The sequence below is a fragment of the Mercenaria mercenaria genome, chromosome 12 (assembly GCF_021730395.1).
Source record: "Mercenaria mercenaria strain notata chromosome 12, MADL_Memer_1, whole genome shotgun sequence".
Lineage (NCBI taxonomy): Eukaryota > Metazoa > Mollusca > Bivalvia > Venerida > Veneridae > Mercenaria > Mercenaria mercenaria.
In genome coordinates this window covers 44643456-44667742 of record NC_069372.1, presented here as the reverse complement: position 1 = coordinate 44667742, position 24287 = coordinate 44643456, and the positions used below count along the sequence as shown (strand labels likewise).

The window sequence follows — 24287 nt, the reverse complement described above, 5'->3', positions numbered from 1 at the left end:
TCATAAACGTGCAATATGAATTATTTATCTGCGGGTGTTCATCAGCAACATCAGTTTGTACGTGTTTTATAGGGATTGGCAGCTCGAGAAAATTATCATTCAGGCATAAACATATAATGCAATAAATCTTGAGAAATAATAAGATAAAAACAAAATTATCTTCTTCCTGTTTTATATGTACTTTGATGTAATGATGATTATTCTTTCCTGATTGAAAGGTTACAGAGTGGGGTTGACTTTTGCATGCGACTTTTGACTGTTCTCATTCTGTGAACGTTTCCTATAATCTAAAAGTCATCTTAAATGCAGTTCAAAGAAATTTCATATATTTAATTTGAAGTTGCTAATGCATGTATGTGTTTTATTACTATTGTTACATTTTTAGTGTATTTTGTCTTCAGTCTTAGAGTTGTCACAAAATTGTCAATTGCACTCATTTGTTGACGTTTTCACAAGATATAAGATGATTAACAGTTCTTTTAATGCCATATGGTCTTCACAGTGGTATTCATACGTGTGAATACCCACGAGTGTAAATTTTGTTCATAACTATGTTTTGTCAGGTATACTAATATAAAAGTAATATACAATATAACTACTGATATACCAGAAGACAGGTGTTTGTTATGCAGGTACGTTGCGAAACATGAATAAGTAGATGTTGTGTTTATGCCATCTTATGATGCCATTTTGCGAAAAGGTTCACTTACAGTGTGTACTTTACCTATATTAGATGCCATTCAATGAAAATATTGGATAATTTGTTTATAAACAGCTGCAGCTGAATTCAGTTCCTGACATTCGCTGGATCGCGCTTCTTTTAAAATTCATATAATTCATGCGGAGGCGTAGATAAGAATTTCAATGCCATAATTTCATTTCATGCAGAAATTTGTGCCAAACTGAAACACTGGTAAGCACTTAGAATAATATCAAATGTTGATGCGTCTCATCTGAAAACTCGAGGCATATGCTGGTAAAAGTGTATTAGTATAACGAGTGTGTTATTATTTTCAATGTGTGTTGCACGAGTTAAATGATGTGACAGCGGGATGTCACTTAAGTTACGTGTTCAGGAAATCCGTAATTTTTGTTTGTCCGTTTCACGGAAATTTGAAACTGTAATATAAAGCACAGTCCTCAATTTTCCCCCGGAAAGAAAGCCATCTACATTAAAGACAATAAAGTTTGTTATACATCTGCGTTTCTATTATATGTGAGAATCAAAATCTATTTTTGAAAATTTGGATTTTAATTTGTGAATTAAAGTGTTATGTTTATAAAAAATAAAACACATAACAAATAAAGTGTATGACAAGATGATACTGGACACATGTATGATACAACGTAACTGCTGAGTACTTTAAATTTACATAAAATTGGAATGGTTGAAATTATGTAATACAAAATAAAACATGAAAGTGGAGTATTTGAGATAGTCAGGTTACAAGCTAATATAAACCGTTTTGACGACAAAAAAAGGGAACATTTAAAAATCAGGATACTCATGGGCATGATACACTGTAACATTGCGTAATTTGAGACAGCACATTATGAATAAAGACAGCCAGATGATTAGTTTTAAACACTTTCACTGACCATTCATTCAACTGATAAAATTAGAATGAAAACTACTCATGGGTTTGATACACCGTAACAACGGAGCATTTTTGTTTGACGTAATGGCTGCTCAGGTAACAGGATATCACAATTTAAACCCATTCAGATCATTTCGTTCTAAATAAAAATTACACGGTCGCTACAACTGGTCCCTTACCACTATAGTAAGGGTTCGAACCTCACCCAACGCCGAATATGTTCATTCAGAAACTGTGTGTTCAAACACCGCTGTCTGTTTCTACAGGAAATGAAAAAATATAAATTTCCAATCTTAAATAGTTTAACTCAAACTAAAGCTCATCGTTTCGATATATCAAATTTATTTAGACCAGACTTGATCAAGTTTTTTTCCACATTCACAAAGAGAATTACTGAAAAAAGATGTTCAAAGGAAAGCAACAAATTATAGTTATATATAGATATTGTATACATCTTCTTCATCATAATTCAAACTTTTTATTTGTCTATTTCTTTCTTCATTCATTGATTATTATTTCTATTATACACATTTTGCAATAAACATAAATAAATAATCATCATTAATGTTAAATTCGCATCAAAACACTAGTTTTAGAATATATGACGGTTCTTGCGGCTCAATTCCCGTCAGATTGTAATGACAAAACTAGCTGATCCTCGGTGACTGTGTTATAAGCAACTGTTGCTATATATCAACATATAAAGATAATTAATTTGTTTGTCTGTTTGTTTTTCGTATTAACCTCTCAGTTCATAATTACGGTGGAGAATTTCCAGCTGCATTACTGATAGGATGGAGGACGACCCAAGATATCGCTTGGGGGATATGCTGGCATTAACTGAAATCATAGAACGTTCATGCTTACTGCATGAATGGAATTCCACACACGAAACATTACATTGACTTACAACCGAAACCGATATAAATATAGAACTGTCATGTCAATCAAGTTGTTATTTCTGTAGTTCTGTGTGCTTAATTTAGAGACACTAATTACTTAACTCAGACAGTGAACATTGAACTTTGTTTTTTTGTTTGGTTTTTTGACATGTATAATTTTACATAATGTGTTTATTTTTATAAGACTTTTCATATACAACTAGGACAGCTGTTTACAGCAGCTTTCTAAATAATAGATGTGGCAACTTTGAGCTTTAACAACTGTCAGACTTGTTGAAACTCGTTAATTGCATTTCATACCCTGCTTTAACGTTGGCACAGAATTGACGGTGTTCCCTTTCACGTGTAGAACAAACTAATTACATAACTTGTGCTCAGTGTTGTTATATAGTCATATTTCTGGGGCCGTATTCATAAAGAATCTTAAGTATAAGTTTTGCCTTAAGTTGAAGATTTTACTTAAGTTTGTGATGATTTCAGCTTAAGTCTAAGTAAAAAACGTAAGTCCTATTCAGAAAACAGCTTAAACTTAAGATACGTAAGAAATTATTTAAGTCAGAAAACAAAATGGTGTCGTTAGTACGATTAAAGTGTTGTGATTCAGATAAAGGCACTTTAAACATAATTGTGCATGTTGTATTTGTCTGAAATTAATGTGTTTTTTTTTTAATGTTTTCGTCCACAATAAAAGCCAAGAATTACTTTTTAAGTTGTTTTATGACTAACAAATATACTTAAGTAAAATAAATTTCTTACCTAAGTAATACTTAAGTAAATAATCAATTTCTTATACTTAAGATGCTTTATGAATACGGCCGCTTGTCATTTGTAATCATAGAGTCCATTAAATGTTTGAAAATAAGTTCCACTTAAGCTTGTACGAGAGGACTTGATGGATGTCGCATGTTTAAGGTATCCTGTCCGCAAATTAGCAATTTTTAAATAAATGTGCTATGAAATATATCAGATATTCATGCCTGGTAAGCTCATACAATTTTTATATCGTTTGAAAGTATATTGTCTACTGAAAAAGAAAATATAAATTACATGACAAAAAATGTTATAGAAATTTTATTCTTTATTGTATAGATTTCAATGATACTTCAACAGAAATCCAGTTATTACAGTGTAAGAGTTATCATTTCGCAGTCAAAAAACATGACTGCAGTGGTTCGAGCATATTATTGTGGTCATCTTATTCACTAGGTTTTGTTCAGCAGACAAATGATACAAAAATAACATGGTGTCATCAGTCATCGAAATATAACCTATTTGTGGATCGGATACCTTAACTCTCGTTAACAGACACAACCGAGTCAACTATTATTTTGCTTGGATACATTATATGCCTCCGAAGGACCTTCTTATAGATTTTCATTTTATTAATGCATGTCATTGAATGTATATGCCCTCGACGCACATTTCTCATAAAGTTCAAGGAAATTATTTTTATTTTTGGACTGGAAGGTTCTTTTGATGAAAGTACAAATGTTAGGTAATATTCTTCAGCTTTTTTTTTTTTACATCAAAATCATTATGAATGTACAATATGAGTAATATGTCTGCAGGAGCCCGTCAGTGACATGAGATTGTAAGTGCTGTTAATGAGAAAATAACTGAGATTTGAGATAATAAGATAATGATATGAGCCGTGCCATGAGAAAACCAACATAGTGGGTTTGCGACCAGCATGGATCCAGACCAGCCTGCGCATCCGCGCAGTCTGGCAAGGATCCATGCTGTTCGCTAACAGTTTCTCCAGTTCCAATAGGCTTTAAAAGCGAACAGCATGGATCCTGACCAGACTGCGCGGATGCGCAGGCTGGTCTGGATCCATGCTGGTCGCAAACCCACTATGTTGGTTTTCTCATGGCACGGCTCAATTATGATTTATTTTCATTGTTTTTTTCTGGATGTATTTTGGTGTTATTATGTTTATTTTTACTGATAGAAGGTTAAAGAGTATGGTTGACTGTTGCACGGGAAGTATGTCTGCGCTCAGACTGTTAACATTTTCTTATTAAAGTTAAGTGTACTTTAAATTAGTTTCTGTATAAAAAGGATCATAGTGGAATGTAGTACCAAATAAGTTGGACCTGCAATGGCCATAACATCGACGAGTATGTAAATGACTTCCAATATCTGGGAACAGTATTTAAGTATACTGGCAATTTTGAGTTGAACCAAGATATTTGTCGAGTGAAGCCACCTTGAATGTTATCTTTGTAAAATGAAGTAAGTTAAAGATTAAATTTACAATTTGGTGTCATAATTTGACGCCTTTGTTGCTACTTTGCACTATTCGTCAGAAATATGAGGTTATTTTAAAGTTAAAGTACCGTAGAGTATTTGTAAATGTCGTTTAAATGTTAGATCTTCAACATGCAGCGCGTGTGATTACGAGGAGCCAGGAATATGTCCTCTACAATTAACAAGATACGTTAGAATAATAAAATACTAGTGTAAATGATTACACTCATATAACACAATCTTGTAAAAATACATGTATACGGTTTAAGTGATTCTTATAATGGCCATAATAACTGAAAGGTACTGCTTGCTGAATAATTTGTTAGATTTAGAAGACGTTAATGACTTTTAATTCAAATGCCAACAAATGAAAACGTAAGGAAAAAATACAATAAAAAGATACTTTACCAAAGATCTAGCCTGTTTAAAGTAACAAAGTTCTTAGCAAATATAAAACAAGCTAACAAAATTTGTTTAATCTGCTTTGTCTGCAAGACCTTAATTGTTAGATAACAGATACTGTTGTTCATCCTCTGTATACTTTGAATTTTCTTTTTTTTTTCTTTTTTTCTTTCTTTGTATAAACATGTCCTCTTCAACTACACATATGTTCACGTTATATAAGATATTTATGTTAATGTATAATTTCTATGATGGTGTACTACGAACAAGTCTTTATAAAATTTCACTTCTTTTCTGTTCTGTTTAAGTTGAAACGCTTCATATGTGTACGAAAACATTTCTGTTTTGTTATTCTTCCCATATTTTATTATGATAAAAATTCAACCTCAAAGTTTTCGCAGAACTGACAATTTGTCCCATTTGCACTCACTTTAGAACGTCACATGCATGAAAAGAAAATCATATGCAATACGTGTGTAAATTTACATCTTGCTTTCGTGGTACAGTGGGTGAAAAGTACAAAACTTTAGACATTTGTTACATCAAAAAGTTTGTTTAAGGTCATTATACCTAACAAACTGTATTCACAAACAAGCAATATGAGTCATTTATCTGCAGGAGCCCGCCAGTGTCATCAGTTGTAAGTACTGTTAAGAAAAAAATCTGAGATTGGCAAGTCGTGAGAATCTTATCGTGAAAGTTATCTTTGAGGCAATAAAAATATAGTTTGGTAAATTATAATAAATGATAAGATAATAATATGATTTATTTTCATTGTTTTGTTCTTGTTGTATTTTGAAGTTGTGATGTTCATTTTTACTCATAGAAAGTCAAAGAGTGTGGTTGACTTGCACGTGAAGTTTGTCAGCGCTTGGACTGTTTACATTTTCTTAAATTAAGTATACTTTAAATTTAGTTTCTGTATATAAAGGGATCACAGTGGAATGTAGTAATAAATGATTTTGACCTGCAATGGTCATGACATCTACAAGTATGTAAATCACTATCAGTATCAGAAACAGTATTCAAAGTTTAAACCTAGAATTGTATGCCATCTATTTGATACTTTAGTTGGTACTACCTTACACTATTCGTCAGAAATATGGGGTTATACAAAATTTAAAGTAACATGAAGTATTGTACAAGTCTTTTAAATATTAGAACTTCAACATGCAGCGCGTGTGATTACGTGGAGCCAGGAAGATGTCCTCTAAATATAACAAGATACTTTAGAATATTAAGATACTGGCGTAAATTATTACAGTCACATAATAAAGTATTGAAAAAATACACGTATAACGTTAAAGCGATTGTAATAATGGTCATACTTACTCAACTTCAAGAATACATAGAAATGGAAGATACTGATTTCTGGATAATTTGTTAGATTTAGAAGACGTTTATCACTTTTTATTCAAATGCCAACAAATGAAAACTTAAAGAAGAAATACAATAACAAGATAATTTTACCAAAGATCTAGTCTGTTTAAAGTAACAAAGTTGTTAGTAAATATAAAAGATGCTGTTGTAATAAATCTAGCAGAATACTTTTAATCTGCTTTGTCTGCAAGACCTTAATTGTTGAATAACAGATACTGTTGTTCATCCTCTGTATACTTTGAACTTAATTTGTTTTTTCTTTCTTTCTTTCTTTGTATAAACATGTCCTCTTCAACTACACATACGTTCACGTTATATAAGATATTTATGTTAATGTATAATTTTTATGATGATGTATTACAACAAGTCTTTATAAAATTTCACTTCTTTTCTGTTCTGTTTAAGTTGAAACGCTACATATGTGTACGAAAAAACATTTCTGTTTTGTTATTCTTCCCATATTTTATTATGATAAAATTTCAACCTCAAAGTTTTCGCAGAACTGACAATTTGTCCCATTTGCACTCACTTTAGAACGTCACTATGCAAGATTCCAGACGATAAGCAATGCTTCCGACGTATTAAGTGTGAAATGATAGGACATTATAATATGAAAAGAAAATCATATGCAATACATGTGTAAATTTACATCTTGCTTTCGTGGTACAGTGGGTGAAAAGTACAAAACTTTAGACATTTGTTACATCAAAAAGTTTGTTTAAGGTCATTATACCTAACAAACTGTATTCACAAACAAGCAATATGAGTCATTTATCTGCAGGAGCCCGCCAGTGTCATCAGCTGTAAGTACTGAGATTGGCATATCGCGAGAATCTTATCGTGAAAGTTATCTTTGAGGCAATAAAAATATAGTTTGGTAAATTATAATAAATGATAAGATAATAATATGATTTATTTTCATTGTTTTGTTCTTGTTGTATTTTGGTGTTGTGATGTTCATTTTTACTCATAGAAAGTCAAAGAGTGTGGTTGACTTGCACGTGAAGTTTGTCAGCGCTTAGACTGTTTACATTTTCTTAAATTAAGTATACTTTAAATTTAGTTTCTGTATATAAAGGGATCACAGTGGAATGTAGTAATAAATGATTTTGACCTGCAATGGTCAGAACATCTACAAGTATGTACATGACTATCAGTATCAGAAACGGTATTCAAAGTTTAAACCTACAATTGTATGCCATCTATTTGATACTTTGGTTGGTACTGCTTTACACCAATCGTCAGAAATATGGGCTTATACAAAAGTTAAAGTAACATGAAGTATTGTACAAGTCTTTTAAATATTAGAACTTCAGCATGCATTGCGTGTGATTACGTGGAGCCAGGAAGATGTCCTCTAAATATAACAAGATACTTTAGAATATTAAGATACTGGCGTAAATTATTACAGTCACATAATAGTATTGAAAAAATACATGTATAACGTTTAAGCGATTGTAATCATAGAAATGGAAGATACTGATTTCTGGATAATTTGTTAGATTTAGAAGACGTTTATCACTTTTTATTCAAATGCCAACAAATGAAAACTTAAAGAAGAAATACAATAACAAGATAATTTTACCAAAGATCTAGTCTGTTTAAAGTAACAAAGTTGTTAGTAAATATAAAAGATGCTGTTGTAATAAATCTAGCAGAATACTTTTAATCTGCTTTGTCTGCAAGAGCTTAATTGTTGAATAACGGATACTGTTGTTCATCCTCTGTATACTTTGAACTTTATTTGTCTTTTTTTCTTTCTTTCTCTCTTTCTTTCTTCAAATTCTTGAATAAACAAGTCCTCTTCAACTACACATATGATCACATGATATAAGATGTCTATGTTAATGTAAAATGTCTATTATATGTACTATGAACAAGGTTTTTTAAAATCTCACTTCTTTTCTGTTCTGTTTAAGTTGAAACGCTACCTATATGCATGAAAAACATTTCTGTTTTGTTATTCTTTCCTTATTTCATTATGATAAAAATTCAACCTCAAAGTTCTCGCAGAACTGACAATTTGTCCCGTTTGCACTCACTTTAGAACGTCACTATGCAAGATTCCAGACGATAAGCAATACTTCCGACGTATTAAGTGTGAAGGGATAGGACATTATAATATGAAAAGAAAATCATATGCAATACATGTGTAAATTTACATCTTGCTTTCGTGGTACAGTGGGTGGGAAATACAAACAAAACAAAATTCACAGATAGTATATAGAAAACACCCGAGAAAGAAATAATACTTAGCATGTTGATAATTATTGAAACATGCGCTCATAATTAAAAAGATCAATGATATTAACGAATACAGCCTGATTCTTTAGCCGTTCGTTTACCGTATTTGATTCTTTCGGCAAGATTCTGCTCACTTGAGAGGCATAATATATGTTTCTTTAGTTATTACATGCCTGTTATATACCGTATATTTTTGTCTGTAGCTGTGCGGTTCACTTGAAATAAATGCGTTTTGTTTCCATTTAAGCAATCAAGTCTTTTGAATATTTTTGACAGGGAATTTAATTTTATGCGTTTTTCCTTAGCTTGACGGTCCCTTTGAAAGGTACCTTATATTAATGTGAACATATGATATGGATAAACCTGACTATACCGTTCCATATGTCTGGATACCACTGAGTGTAAAGTTTGTTCATAATTACGTTAGTCAGGCAGTGAGCATGCTAGTATAAATGTAATATACAATATATCTGATATACCAGAAGATATGTCAATGCTTTCCAGGTACGTTCCTTAAACAAAACAAGTAAATATTGTGGATTTTTTTTTGTATCTCTGAACATTATGTAATGCATTTTTGATCTCGCGGATAGATGCACGTGCATTGAGCACTTCTACCTGGACTAGAATGCAAACAATCAAAATTTTCGAGGATGTGTATATAAACTACTACAAGAGTGTCTGGAGTATAATACCTGGCTGTGATGCTATTATGCGTTAGAGAGCATTATTTGTTTAAAAAAGTATCTAGAGTTTGTGTAGGAGTAGATGTCAATTTCAGTGATGCAAGGGCCCTGCTTACGATATAATTTTATTTTGTGGAAAAGTGTGTCGAACTGATACACTTGTGAAGATAATTTTCTACGGACTGATAAGTTTTATCTGGCAAATCGAAAGGATTTATATGCTGGTAAAAGTGCATTTAGATTGTGCTATCATTTACAACACATGTTACACGAGTTTAGTGATGTGACAGCCAGGTGTCACGTCACTCATGTGTTCAGGAAATCCGGTTTTTGTGTATTTGTTTGTTTGTTTCAAAAGAAATTTGAAAACGTAATAAAAAACGAGAACAATCCTTAACTTTTCTCAGAAAGAACCGTTTTAGAAACCTATCTATATTTGTTATATCCTATGCACCTGTGCATTGATCATTATAAATAACAAATGATAACACAGTCACTGTTGAATCAAACGTAAGATCAAACTCATTTCTGAAAACTTGAATTTCAGTTTTGGAATTAAAGTGTCCTGCTTTATAAACAAAAAATATACTGAGAAAAAGACAAAACGACACTGGTCGTGCGTAGTGATACAACGTAACTGCAGAATATTTTAATAATTTAAAACTAGAATACAGCATAATATATATATATTAAAGGAGTATTTGAGATAACTCAAGTTATAAGTTAATATACTAGTAGCCAACCAGTGACGAAAAAGGGACATCCGAAAATAAGGATGAACTATTATGGATATGATACACCGTAACATTGAAAAATATGAGATATCAGTTTATGAATTAAATCGGTGTTTTAAATACTACCATTGACTAAATTAGGATGCAAACTACTCATGGGTGTGATACACCGTAACAGCGGAGTATTTTGGAAAGTTGATATGGATGCTCAGGTAACTAAATCTCATCAGTAATTTTAACTCGTTGTCAATATCACTCTCTTTTAGTATAAATTTAATACGGTCGCTGACAACAAATATCTCGCCGCTAAACGGTACAATATGGGTTCGAAACGTCCAGTTGAGAATTCATCTCGTCTCGTAGAGGTAAACACGTATCTTAAAATACCAAGAATAGTTTTGCATAACAGAAAGACCCCGCCGCTGCCAGGCGACATTTAACAGTTTTAATTAGAAAACAGCTGTTTTTGCTTCATCCCTAACCAAAAAGGGTAACCTATCAGTCAAACATAAAACACAATGTTTAAGTAAATCAAAATGAAAGAGACATGTTTGTGTTTTTTTTCCAAACCCGAAATATTAATAAATACAACAGAGCAGCTGAGATGTTGAACTTGTACGTCTACGGATACATTTAGAATTTACTAGTAATTCGTGGTTTCAAACTTCATAGGTTTGTTGGTTAAGAAATAACATATCTCATTTAGTGATTGTCGTTGAAAAAAAATCATCTCTTTTTTTTTTTTTCGGAGTTTACGAAAGAATTATATCACGAGCGCCAACCGAGTGATATATTGCTACGCATCTTATATACAAACACATTTAGTTTGTCGTAAACGTCGTCGTAAATCGTCACATTAGCTTCCGGTTGGACATGCGCACATACAAATATGAAGGTAACCTACCTCCTTAAAGACAAACAACGATTTTATTCAAGATTAACTTCGGATATATTATTTCGATTCTAACACGATATCGGGATTATCATCTATATCTTTGAAGATATTCACTAGCATTGGCCTGTTTTTGTGTGGTTTTCTTTTCTAGCGCGTCGCTGTGACGTTTGACGCGATACCGGACGTAATAATTGTGACGTATAAACAGAACATATGTTTAAGAAATAATATATCTCATCCAGTGATTTGTCGTTGAATAAATCATTGTTTGGAGTTCAGATGCGAAGGAATTATATCACGAGGGCGAAGCCCGAGTGATATAATAATACGCATCTGAACGACGAACAATGATTTATTCAAGAGCAAATCACTGGATGAGATATATTATTTCGATTCTAACACATTAACAAGGATTTTTAAGTACATCCTTGACGGCATTCATTAAATATTTGCCCGTTTTCAATCGGTTTCTTTTCTAGCGCGCCGCTATGCCGTTTGACGCCATGACGTAATAACTGTGACATCAGAACAGTGATTTGTTGTATTATAATTCACTGTTTTCTGCCTCTTTTGTTTATTAAGAAAATGAATCAGATCGTGTTAGAATACATAATAACACACAGTTTCGGTCTTCTTTGTTAAATAAGGAAATAAATGAGTTCATTTTTAGAATAAAAAAATACCTAAGTGAAAACATACTTAGAGCGTAAGTAAGCCCCTGTAAACTTTCAAACATATAATTTCTAAAGATATTGCATTCTGTAGAATTGAGGTAATTAGTATTCAAAATATTTCCTGAAAATGAAATTTGTAGTCATGGCAACCATTCTAATATCTATTAAAGTGTTGTTTTTTACTACTTTGCTATATTAGCTTAGATATTAATATGCACGCATTGATTTTTCAGCATTCATTAATAATTCAGAATTTATGAAAGAAAAACAATAAAGTTAAGTAGTAAACCAATGCTATTATATTGTATGATATTATATAAATACCATATGGCAGCGTGTGTGACATTGATATTGTCAACCCAAGGGCAGAATGTCACCCGAGGCGAAAGCCGAGTGGTGACATTCTGTTCCGAGGGTTGACAATATCAATGTCACACACGCTGCCATATGGTATTTATTTTATTATACCGAACAAAACTAAACACATAAAAAGTTTTTAAAATGTTTTTGATTCATTTAATAAATTCAACAGTTTCATCTTTAGCGCGGTAATCAGTTGTGTACACATTGAATAGCGACGTCATTACAGTACGACAATGTGTACAAGGGAGGCAATCATATGGCTAAAAAACCGAAGCAGTTATTTGCCTTATATGACATTCAAAATATCAGCGCGGTCACATGACCTGACAGTCACTTTCGCTTGGTCACGTGTCGAAAAGGTTGAAAATGTTTCTGATAGTCAAAATATCTCTTTTTCGGGTAATGGGATTTTACCATTGTAGACAAAAGTGAGGTATAATAAAATGAAATGTCTTCATCAAGCAATATTTTTTTTATTATTATTGGATTTGTACGGCAATATTTAAAAAGATAAAATAAATTACATGGATGAAGCTTTTTATTGCAACACTTCTATTAATATGCAGCTGAAACTCTATATATCGAACTAGCTTATCACAAAATTCCGGCTATATCGAAGACATTTTCAAGTCCCGTCTCGAAAATATATGCATAAATATCGTTTGTGGAAAGTCTGTGATTCTGCCTAGAATGTGATTTTTTTTTCATGTGAGGAAGCTATTCTGCGGACTTGCGAAAGATTGGCGGTGTCCCCCAGGAGCTCGCCCGTGCCTGAAATACTACTCGGAGGGGCACCTGAGATCCTCCAACAAGAAAAGCAGGGAATTCGCCATATGACAAATTAAATGACAAAAATATTTGAAATTCAGCAGATATTAAACCGCAAGTCATAAATTCCAAATTGTTACAATGCAGGTGGTAAAATATTATACTGCACTAAAATTGTTTTTTACTGGTTAATTTTTCATGAATTGTGTCATTTTTCATTTTATGATCTAGTCAGCACGAGCTTTCGCGAGCAAAAAGACATGACGTTAAGAAATATTTTGGCAGAAACACGCCACCATATGTGTATTTTTGAATTTATTTAACCCCCATCACCCGTTAAACTAAACCATATGAGCTGTAACTGCTAACATAATTGTTTACAGTTGCATTAATGAGATGACTAAAGAATGTTGCAGTTAAATATGCCGATATTTCATTGCATACAATGCGAATTCTTGGCAACGTACGTTAGATCATCCGTTAATTGACAGAAGTATTAGCACGTGCTGTGTCAGACTGCATGCTAAGTTAACATATGATGACATGAACTTGGCTAACCACTTGTTGATAATGTTGTTGTGTTAGAAGATTAAGCCTGTGTTGTGTTACAGTGAGATATGTGTACGTGTTGCGTACGACTTTTATCAAACATTTGAAATCAGTACATGTGGTATGATGGTATCAAAATTAAGAACAATAAAATTTTAAAGAAAAGATTCAATTTTATATGCGTTTGCATGTAACGAGCCATCCGACTAATCAATCGAGCAGGGATTAACCATACGTTAGCGTCCACACGTGCACGCACTGAAATCTTTGTTTTACGGTGTATTTTTATCCAAATATAAATATATGCGCGGCGTCCGTCACTCTAAAAAGGACCAGTCAGCTTAATGACGTTAAACGTTTATTCTTGCATAAAAACTACTTTTTTCACTGGATCCGCCCATGTATAAACGGGAGAAAAATCGTGTGCAAACAAGGCAATTCACGTGCTGTTAATACATGATTTTTATTTTTAAAATGCTTTGCCAGGGACGTATGTATGTATTTCTGCGCAGACTGATATTTGGCATCTGCATCTTGTTTCTTCCATAATAACCTCTTCTTGTAGCATTATAGATACAATGTAATCCATAGTGTGTTTAGCTGTATCAGATTCCAACCCCAAACGTACTGCCCCCCATCAATGTACGCTCTAGCTTCTCTTAGAGTTTACTCCATTTACAAAGCGTCTGTTCAGTTATTGTAAATAAAATTGAATAAATAAGTATCGCGTGTAACTTGTGCTATTGCCCGTTTTTAGGTATTATATTAATGATTTTTGTTAGTATCAGTGGGTTTGTTTTTACCTGATTGTTCGCAGAATTCATATAATAAACCTCGAAAGCTAGTCACTAGCTTCGTACTCATCCGTACTCTGTTTGTTCGTACTCAAAATAATTCGAATGTAAAGTTGTTATTCTTAAAATAATTGTGTTTATCAAATTTTTAAGTTATATGCAACATTATGTGTAATGTAACGTTTGTAATATCTAAAAATAAAAATAAGATGCTCAAAAGCCGTTTACTGTTTCCAAGAACAACAAGAATGGTAAATAAAAAATGTACCGGAATCGTCAAGTCATCACATATGAAAACAATGCATTTAGTCGTCGTGTAATGTTTTTTATGCAAGAAGAGCGACAATACACGTTTGTTTTGTGTATTACCGCCTGCAGAAGCCCTTGGGATATGTTTGTGACCTCGACCTTCGGTCTCGGTCACAAACAATCCCGCGGCCTTCTGCAGACGTTAATACACAAAAAACGTGTATTATCCCTACATTATAACTCGTACTTTTCGCACTTCAGGGGTTTAATTTAAGGTAGTGAACCCATAATGTCATTCGTCAATTTCCGTTCGTTCACGTATTTTACGTACACGATTTCGGCATTTTCCGGTTGTTTTTCGTTTATGGCCGAGGGTTGCCGAAATCGAATACGAAAGATACGTAATCGCACGGAAATTGCCGATTGTCATTTCCGGTCCATTACGTTAAGATAAATTATCCCAACTTCATAATGAAAAGGAGAAGTATCTATTCCAAAAATCAGCAGAGACCATTTTTTGTCAAATATCAAATTGGATGGCCCTTTTACGCGTGGCAAGTTACATAGATCTGAAAAAATATAATTGTGTAACAATATGGTCTATTTCGAATATTTGAAAATTGACAATGGGGAATAAAGCGTTATAACAATATAATAAAAAAGAGAAGTTATCGAAATAATGTGAGTTATTTACTGGGATATGTACATGGCTGAACGGGAGGCAAAACGTACTATATATGGCACATTACATACTCTATCTGCATATTATTTGTGCCAAGTTTTATATTGATGATACCGCCTGGTTAGCATCAATGTTCAAAGAAGGAATAAATTAAAGATGAAAATAACTTATGGGTGTAACAGCCTTTATCAGGAATTCATTTCGGATTACAAAGATGAATACCAAGGTAAATATATATTTTCCAGTGCTTTATTTATTTATTTATTGAAAAGTCCTATTATCTTATATTATTAACCATAGTATAAACAGGTGAGAGACACGTAACAATGAAATTCTTGTTATACGAATAGCATTTAAAGGTTAAAAACATGTAAGATAATTTAATCAGTTCACGATTTTTGAGGATTATTTATAGTAAGAACATTTCTTCTTTAGCCATTTTCTAACTCGTTACTTCTCGGGTCCAAAACGTTCCATTGTCACATGATTGTGATTTAACGTTGAAAATCGATGAATAGAAAATTATATTAATCACTAAATTTTTTGTATATACTTAAAGCAGTTCAAAGCACTGTGGGTTTCGTTTTAATGCTGCATTTTTATCGAACATGTTAAGCATTTTAACGATACTGCCATGTATAAATTTCTTCTTTAAATTCCTTATTGGTTATTTCAATTGTTTATTTAAATTACCATATTGAAGTGTATTGTTCTCGAGATTGCCTTATTCTATAGGCAACGCCAATGGTTGTAACAAAAAATAGCAAACAAAACTATTCTTTTGGGTTCATCTTTAGGAAATGTTATGTCTAAATTTCATTTTTTTTTACAAAAATGAACATCTGAGGAATCATAAATAAACATGTTTTGTATATATAAACAGTACTATTTTTTTTTTAGTTTTAAATACTACGGCCTAGTAAATGTAACTTATAAGTAGAGACGGTATGAATATATGACGGTATACTAAAATTTCTGGAACGTAGCTCTGCATACAGTTTATACAATTATCTAAGTTAGATATATTTAATGAGGATTTATTCCATTTAAATTAATATCTGATAGAATATTTTATTGATAGAGGAGCATGGTATATCTTTAAGTAGTTACGATGTAGTCAAAACTGATCAAATCTATATAGCATTCATCCGACTGGTATGTTCATATTTCTACAAGTCTAGTATACAACAGTTTCATATCATTTGCTGCATATTGTTCACTTTTTTTCGCCATAGGAATCGCCGCAATGGAGAAACAGTGTCATATTATTATTATCAAAACCCTATGGTGTCTGTACAGACTAATGATATTACACCAATATCGATGTATCACAACGCCAAAATTTCTATTCCATGTTATACAAACCCCCTCGGAGTAACAAACTGAGCATCTATCACGTATTTTGATTAAAATCGCAATGCCCCAGATGTTCATCACAGTATCAACATCATAAAAAAACACCAAGTATCATAAGTAAATATTACTTTATGGACCTGTAAAGTCACTGTGATGACGTATACTCGTTAGGCGATTCAGCCATCTTCGGACATCTCTCTTAATACTCGGAATCGAATTTTGTATGCTGTCACGACAAATTTGTTGTCTTGTGACGAGATAACTCAAACTTCCGACTGGATGCCGTTTTTTGTAACCTGTTAAAATATTATGCAGTCGCGGGCAGTCGCTCATACTGTTGGAAGTAATTTCCCCTACTGTCTTTCGAAAGCATTAAAATGTCCCCATTGGTTCACCTTACATCTGTTCGCCGAGTAGTTATGTTGTTGTTATTACTTGCAACATTTATTTGCAGTGTCAATTTGATGTAAATATTTTCTTCTCCAGGATTATAGAAAACGCCTGCTATCTTTGCATGCCATCTAACAGCTAACACGTCATTAGTATAACATTTGGAGTTTAGGCAACAAGATCTGGAAGGGTGTACATGTATCTAGACCGGCACTTTTTTCTCGGCGGTCCAGCACTTTTTTTTTAAAGAGGTGTTCCTTTTTTGTGGTTGGAAAATCATGTTCAGTCAATAACTTTGTCGTGTAGTTCGAGATTTTAAAACAACTTTTTACAAATGAAAAAAAAATAACAAGACAGTTTGTTTCTTGCAAGAATCATGTCGCCATTTACAGGGTCAATGTCGTAGATAATCTATAGTGACAACAATGGTCCATGACCGTCCCAAAACTTTGTGACTACACGGTGTTTTTGCATTACGAAGCTCACACATTCATGCCCGATGGGTAATTTTCTAAAATTGGCATTGAACCACACAATTTTGTTTTAGCCTATATGTTGATATTAGCAACAAGTTTTTGGGTATTATTCAGAACTGATGTGTTCAATAAAATAGTTGAGAAGCTTGTTGGTGTTTTTTCCTTTTTTCCAGCATTTTTTCATGCTTTCTGTCTGTTTGTTTATCTGTCGGTATGTGAAACCTCATAGGAATCGTTTGAAATGTCAGATCTGTTAGTATTTATCTTTCTGTCAAAGGCAAAATGCATTTGCAAGGAAAATTGCTATACGTATGAGCTCGAATAAAGAGTATTAGGAATTGGCTAGGTTTTAAGAAGACGTTAAAGCGGCGTATTATAATATTATAATGTATTCTGTTTCCAACGCAGATCATTATTAACAACTAGCTTTAAATCGGACAAGTTTCTAGATGTACATAACAAGAATCAATCCTGTCCTACATTTTAATTTTGAATTGTCACTGAAAATCCTGACTATGAGCAGTGACGCCTGTCAAAATAGAGTCTATTTTATATAAAATTCTATATGAAATACCTGTGGTTTTACATGCTAAAGTGTGGCACGTGGCCGTTAACTGTTACCTATTGTAATCATGGGTTGCATACACACAAAAGAATTAGCCGCGGAGCAGGGCTTTAAATTACAAAAATTACAAACATAAAGATGATTATAGTTATTTGATTCACTTATCTTCTATAGAGTATTTATTAAATAGCTTTAACGAATGACTTAATAGTAAGAAAACAACTGTCTTCCTTCGTTGCGGCCGTTTAAATTTTAATGGACGGTATTTTCACTTGTATTACTAGCTGACAATGATAAGACATAAATCACTATTTGAATTATAATACTTTTTTTCATAGCACGGTCAAAACCTGATTAAATTTTATCCAAATTTTTTAGTTTTTCATTTTTGTGAATGTGTCGCTTTAAACTAACGTCTTAACATGTTTATGGGTAATATAACATTGTGTTTGTGTATATAAATGATTTTAACTCTGTAATAAACATTAAACAATTTTACAAAGCCATTTCACAAACAAATTTGTAATAATTTGGAAAACTGACATTTGACTTTTAATGAGACTTTGAAATAGATAGGTTATGTTATGGATTATACAAAGGAATGTTAAACATTTTTAGGTCAATGTAAAAAGAAAGTTGTATGACGATCGAGAAATTCATTTTATTTAGTATGAAGGAAGACAGTGAATATAAGTTAATGTTGGTAAGTGATTGAATATAATATTTAGGATAGTAGTTAGATTAGCTCATATATTTCTATATAAGTTATTAATTTATATGTTCGTGTATCTATCTTTGATGGTAAAAGCTCGAAAAAATGGTCATTTGGACATGCACGTGATATCTTTGGCACTTTGCTTGTCTTTTCTCTGACGGAATGGTTACACAAATACAATCACAAACGCTAACTTTTGGTCAAATGTGAAACATTGCGCGTTATTTCATTTGTCCATCCGTCCGTCCATTCTCCCTTTGATTCGTTTAATGTAATATCTTGAATGTATCACATTTCGTGCACATTTAGATGTAATGGTTATATGCATTGACAATGTTTATCGGCTGTGTTAAATTCGTTGTAATTGGTTATTTTACATAATTGTTTGCAATTCTTTACGATCTGGTTACTATTATCAAAAGACGTTCTAACTTAACCATTGTACTGAACTGTTCATTTTGTCAAAGGAGGGTTTTCGCATTAATGGAAATATGAGAAAATATTTTTGAAGCATTTGAACAAAGATATGGTGTTGAATGTAATTTACCTTGCACGAACATGATTTATTCTTTCTTCTCAATTGTTACTTGAGGAGAAGTTGTCCACAGTCTGTTTATACTAAAACATATTGAAAGACAGCTGTTTTATTGACCGTCATGTGTATAAACTACTTTCATATTATAATGTTGCTATGTTTTCTTTTCGTGTTATCAGTATATATTGTACATACGTAAACATGAGATGGTTAATCATCGATAAAAATACTAGCGGGCTTTATCTCGCACCAGTATTGACTCTTATTGTTTTGTAGTAAATATTTGAATTTATCGCTTTGAAAATGGTTTGATTGTCAAGTTATCAGCTCAACTTGACCTCAATATGCGTTGACTATGCAAAAACGAAAGCGCGATTTTGTAGTTATCCCGTCAGCGTATGACTTTAGAGATGGCACAGTTTTGACACCATACTTTAGTTCAGATCTAAAATGACCAATATACCAATTCACCAATGGCACGGTGGCGTAGTGGTTAGCCCTCCAAGTTCCACGTTACCATGGGTTAGACCATTTTATTTAGTTCAATTTAATATAATTTTATCTATTTAGCTTTTATTATCGCATTATTTTATGTATTTTTTAGTATTTAATTTATAATTTGACTTTTATCGTGTACTATCGCCAATTACTTGAATTGATCGTTGAATAAACGAACACTTGTCCAGTCCTGAAAATTTTTGTCGGCTTACTGACATGCACATGGAAGAATGTTGTATACTTGTGTATTTCTTTCGATAAATTGACAACAAATTATGATAAATATGGCAGTTTTTCCGCCTTTTAAGTTTACAAATATAATAAAAATAATGATATAGTCAGACAGAGGTTTCAAACCCACAACCCCCGACATTGGTATCTGAACGTTTTGTCCGCACAGCTATGCCTGCACATGTCACTTGGTGTTAAAGTGGCATTATGCGCATCTTACTGCACATAGTGTGTTTTGGTGGATGTTTTATAAAAGCAATTTTCGGTTGCTGTGCATTTAAAAGTTTGTTTTAACCGTAGTTACGTTGTTGGTGATGAAGTTTTACTTCATTCTCCTTATTACAATGATATCGTATCGTTTCGTATCACATTATCATGTCATGTCATGTCAGATATTTAAGCAGCGATGATTTAATTTCATTAATGTGCAAAATCAATGCAAATTTTATTTTGTTAATAATTGATTATGAAATTACACAATATGCTGTCAAAGAATTAAAATAGTTTTTATCAGTGCCAAAGTCTGTGTTTTTAATATATAAATAATTCTGTTATATAACAACTAGTTTGTACGCTGTACAGTCTGCCGTTAATGTACATATGTCTGGTTTCTATGTTTGAACACTAGCTTTTAACTGTAATGATATCATCTTTAGATATATTGCAACATCTTAAGTGTCAATTATTTTATGTCAGGCAATTTGAATTCTAAATACACTGAGAATAAATATAGTATCTCATATTTCCGTATGGAATGTTATACATGATGTCTGTCTTTAAACAGGCCAATAAGTTTGTTCTGTTTTTTTTTTTCATGCAGAGTGTGACTATGAATATATCTTATCTTACTACTAAGCGAATGAGGCATTCTTGTAAAATTGATTTTATTGACAACGGTTTTATATTGCCTACAGTCTTGCACCAAAACCCTATCATCAGACAAATGTTTGGTGGCACTTATATGACGCCATACTTCTATGCGTACAAAAACAACATTGAGATCCATTAAAAGGTTTACAATGTTATTTTTTGTATTTAGTCTGTATGTTCTTCACTACTGTCTTGTACAAAAACTTCTGAGGAGACACATATTATGACACCACATTCCTGTATGTTTCGAGTTCAATCTTTATTTACTAAATGTACCGTCTATAGCAGGTTTTGCACCTGAAAGCACTCTAGTCCCATACACAACTGCAGTTAGTGAAAATGAAGGACGTGTCATGCATAATGGTTTAACTTGTCTTTAGCCAAGATATTTTACAACAAAAGGTTTTGCACGTGGAAAAGTGCCATCAACAACATATTTTATGACACGTATGACAAAAATGATATGACACTTATGTCAGAGGGTTATAATACTTCGAAACTATAGAACTATGTATTGCCAGCTGACACATTTAAGACACAGTATTTCTGCACATTGTCAAGTCTTGTAGCTCTTTTGAGATCAAGCACTGGCTTTGGTCTTTCACCAGAAGCTTCTAAGTCACGACAGTATCCATGAGTCTTACTGGTACGTGTTTTATGAGTATAAATTTTATTACAAATTGCCATTTCGCGATAATCCTCAACTAGGTTAGATTAGTTTGTTTGTTGATTATTCCGATGACACAAATCTAGTCATATTATAGTAGTCGCAACTTGACCGCGATGGTTGACCTTAGGCTGATTATTCATATCTACTATTTCATTGTAGAAATCAAGGGTGCTTAGGGTATCCGTGTATATTTATATGGAATTAATTTGTAAACAGTGCAGTATCAAAGTATATAAACTTTCATTTGATCCGTTAAAATTTTCGAATACACTAATTTATATTTACACAAATTTATATTTCCTTTTTTCTCGTGCAGATCGTATTTTACGTGCAACCCTTTTCAATAATAGGTTGTGCCTCATTAAGTATTATAATGCAAAGGTCAACCATCGGGGTCAAGTTGCGTCCACTTTTTTTTTTTTATATATACTCCGTTGTACCAAGGTAAAACCAGTTAAATCAATATAATCACTAACAGGTGCTTTGGAGAATAATGGCTTATTTTTGCATTTTAAAGGTCTCCGAGGGTGGCCTTAATTTTTACCTTAATGTAATTATATGAAAAAGGTTGCTCAAACAAAATGGAATCCTGCAATTATAACTTTTTAACCTTGAAGTTCTAATATAATCATAAAATACAGTTTAAATATGAATTGAATTGTGTTATTGCATGCTCCTGTTGTGAACTAATACATATTGTTCTTTAAGTATGCCAAAACTGTACGTAATTTCAAAGATGTTGATTAAATGCCAAATAATGCGTCTGCGGATAGTTTTTCCCCCTTTTTCTTTCGCCTAGTTTTAAAGTGGCACGCCCGCAGATTTATGGGTATCATTTTTTTTCTATTTTAGAAAGTACTATGACTTTCATTTATTCATAACAAACATAAAATGTAAAAAACAGTGCCATTTTGAGCGTTTTTTTGACAGTGACTATTCCTAAAAAATATCAAGGTTAGTAAGTGGAAAGAACTTTGCGTTAATCCCGCAGCAAAAAAAGGTACAACTACTTAAAATTTAACAAATTTAGTTTCATTTGACACCAAAAACATTGACCTAAATAATGATAATAATTAATGATTTGATCCTTTTATATTTCATCTGTTTCGAAAATTTTGATATTTTCGTGTAGACCTATGGGTCTACTCCTTTAAATAAAGATGGAATTGTTTGTTATTTATTATCTATATTCAAGAGCTTTCTTGTGAGACAAAGGTAAAGTTGTTACTATTGCATGCTTGCGGTTTTATGTCTGCTCACCGAATTTTCAGAGACAGAGATACGATTAAATAAGGTGGGGGAGGCGGGGAGGACGCTGATCTGTGCTCCTATGTTGAATATACGAAGACTTTCTTACGTTTAAAGCGTTAGATTTTGTCTTTTTCTAATATCTATTTTAGTTTAAATGGTATTGTTCACATATAACGTACAAGTTTGCTTTACAATCAAAATAGTGCAACAAGTGGATCTGAAAACAAACTTAATTTATTTCTTTGACTGTAAACATGTTATTTTTATTAAGGTAATTTGCAACAAATGAATTGTTTCTGTTAAGTTATTTATAATCTAAAATCGTTCTTAACATTTTATTGTCATTAGATCAAAATTAAAGAAAATGAAATTAAGAAAAATATTTGAGAAATGCTGCTTAGTACCAAGAATGCGCTGCTTGCTATCAGTTCGTGCCAGCGGCCGCGCACCGATTAGATGGAGAATGTTTATTTTTAACCTGAACGGCTAAGAAATGTTCAGAATTTTGTGACCTAGGAAATATCCGTGTTTGTCATTCCAGCTTTACCAATTTTAAATATAAATTATACCTACATTTTCCCGACTGATAAGGACGTCTGACTTCGAATCACGTGTCCGTCACCGCTCTGGCTTAGGGTGCAGAATTCTTCCACGTGAAGAAGCTATCAAGCTCGAGGAAGGCCAACGGTTCTACACAGGAGCCCGTACGTGCCCGAAATAATGCCCTGAGGCGCACATGCGCACTTCTTTCTTCACCGTTAAACTAGAAAGAAGCCAAGGTTATGCCCTTAAGGGTGTCAACAAAACAAAACAAAACATAAACAAGATTTTTTTTTTCATGTGAAACGAAACCTAATTACGATCATTCATACCGACTGTATTATATCCTCTCTGAAACTTCCGAGAGAGATATTATCAAAAGAAACTATCTTATCTCTATAATGACTTGGCAGCGAAATGTTATGATGTAATGAATAATTAATATAGCTGTATACAAAGGTTAATGAACGAAACAAAAACTACTGTTGCTTGTGTTTTACGCGTGTTGTTGAAAATGCAAAGTGTGTAAGTTTTAAGTTAAGGAGCCACCACAATCTTGACCTCCTGTCTCACCGTAAACTTTACATAAACAGTTAATTTATAGTGAATTGTTTGAAATGGCACTTTTAAATTCTAATGCAGACATAGCAATTGGTAAACAAAAGCTTTGAATAGAGTAATGCAAAAGAAATTACAGTTCTCAGTAGTTTCAAAATCACATATATTGCTAAAGAAAATATTTGTGTGGTAGCGAAATAAAGTTTTTATTAAATAATACAAATAAACATGCACAGTAAAAACTGATGACTAATAAACTCCTTTTCTTGAAAATCAACACTAGATGCTTTTTCTGTTTAATAGTAAACTTCCGTCTAATTTGGGAAATACACCTTGGATTCCTACTGATCAAACGAATCACATCTAGTTAAAGAACTGTAACTTGTAAAGTCAAACAAAATCATCTCTTTTTGTGATAGTCTCCCTTCTTATAGGAAGTTCTTCAACCAATTTCTTCTACAG

At 32.5% G+C, this 24287-nt stretch overlaps 1 protein-coding gene across 7 annotated transcripts in view; it reads left to right on the top strand.

The window, feature by feature from the left end:
- Positions 1-24287, top strand: part of LOC123533315 (potassium voltage-gated channel protein Shaw-like) — a 127756-nt gene that overhangs the window by 77284 nt on the left and 26185 nt on the right. Inside the window, exon 1 of one of the 7 annotated variants that reach the window (XM_053519916.1) lies at positions 9234-10408. The exons of 4 other annotated variants lie outside the window; for them this stretch is intronic. In XM_053519916.1, coding sequence (XP_053375891.1) covers positions 10352-10408 — 57 coding nt within the window. In that variant the 5' untranslated portion in view covers positions 9234-10351. Of the gene's footprint in view, positions 1-9233; positions 10409-14957; positions 15397-18404; positions 18661-24287 lie in introns of those variants that run through there. 2 more of the 7 variants (XM_053519919.1, XM_053519915.1) reach the window with 2 other exon arrangements.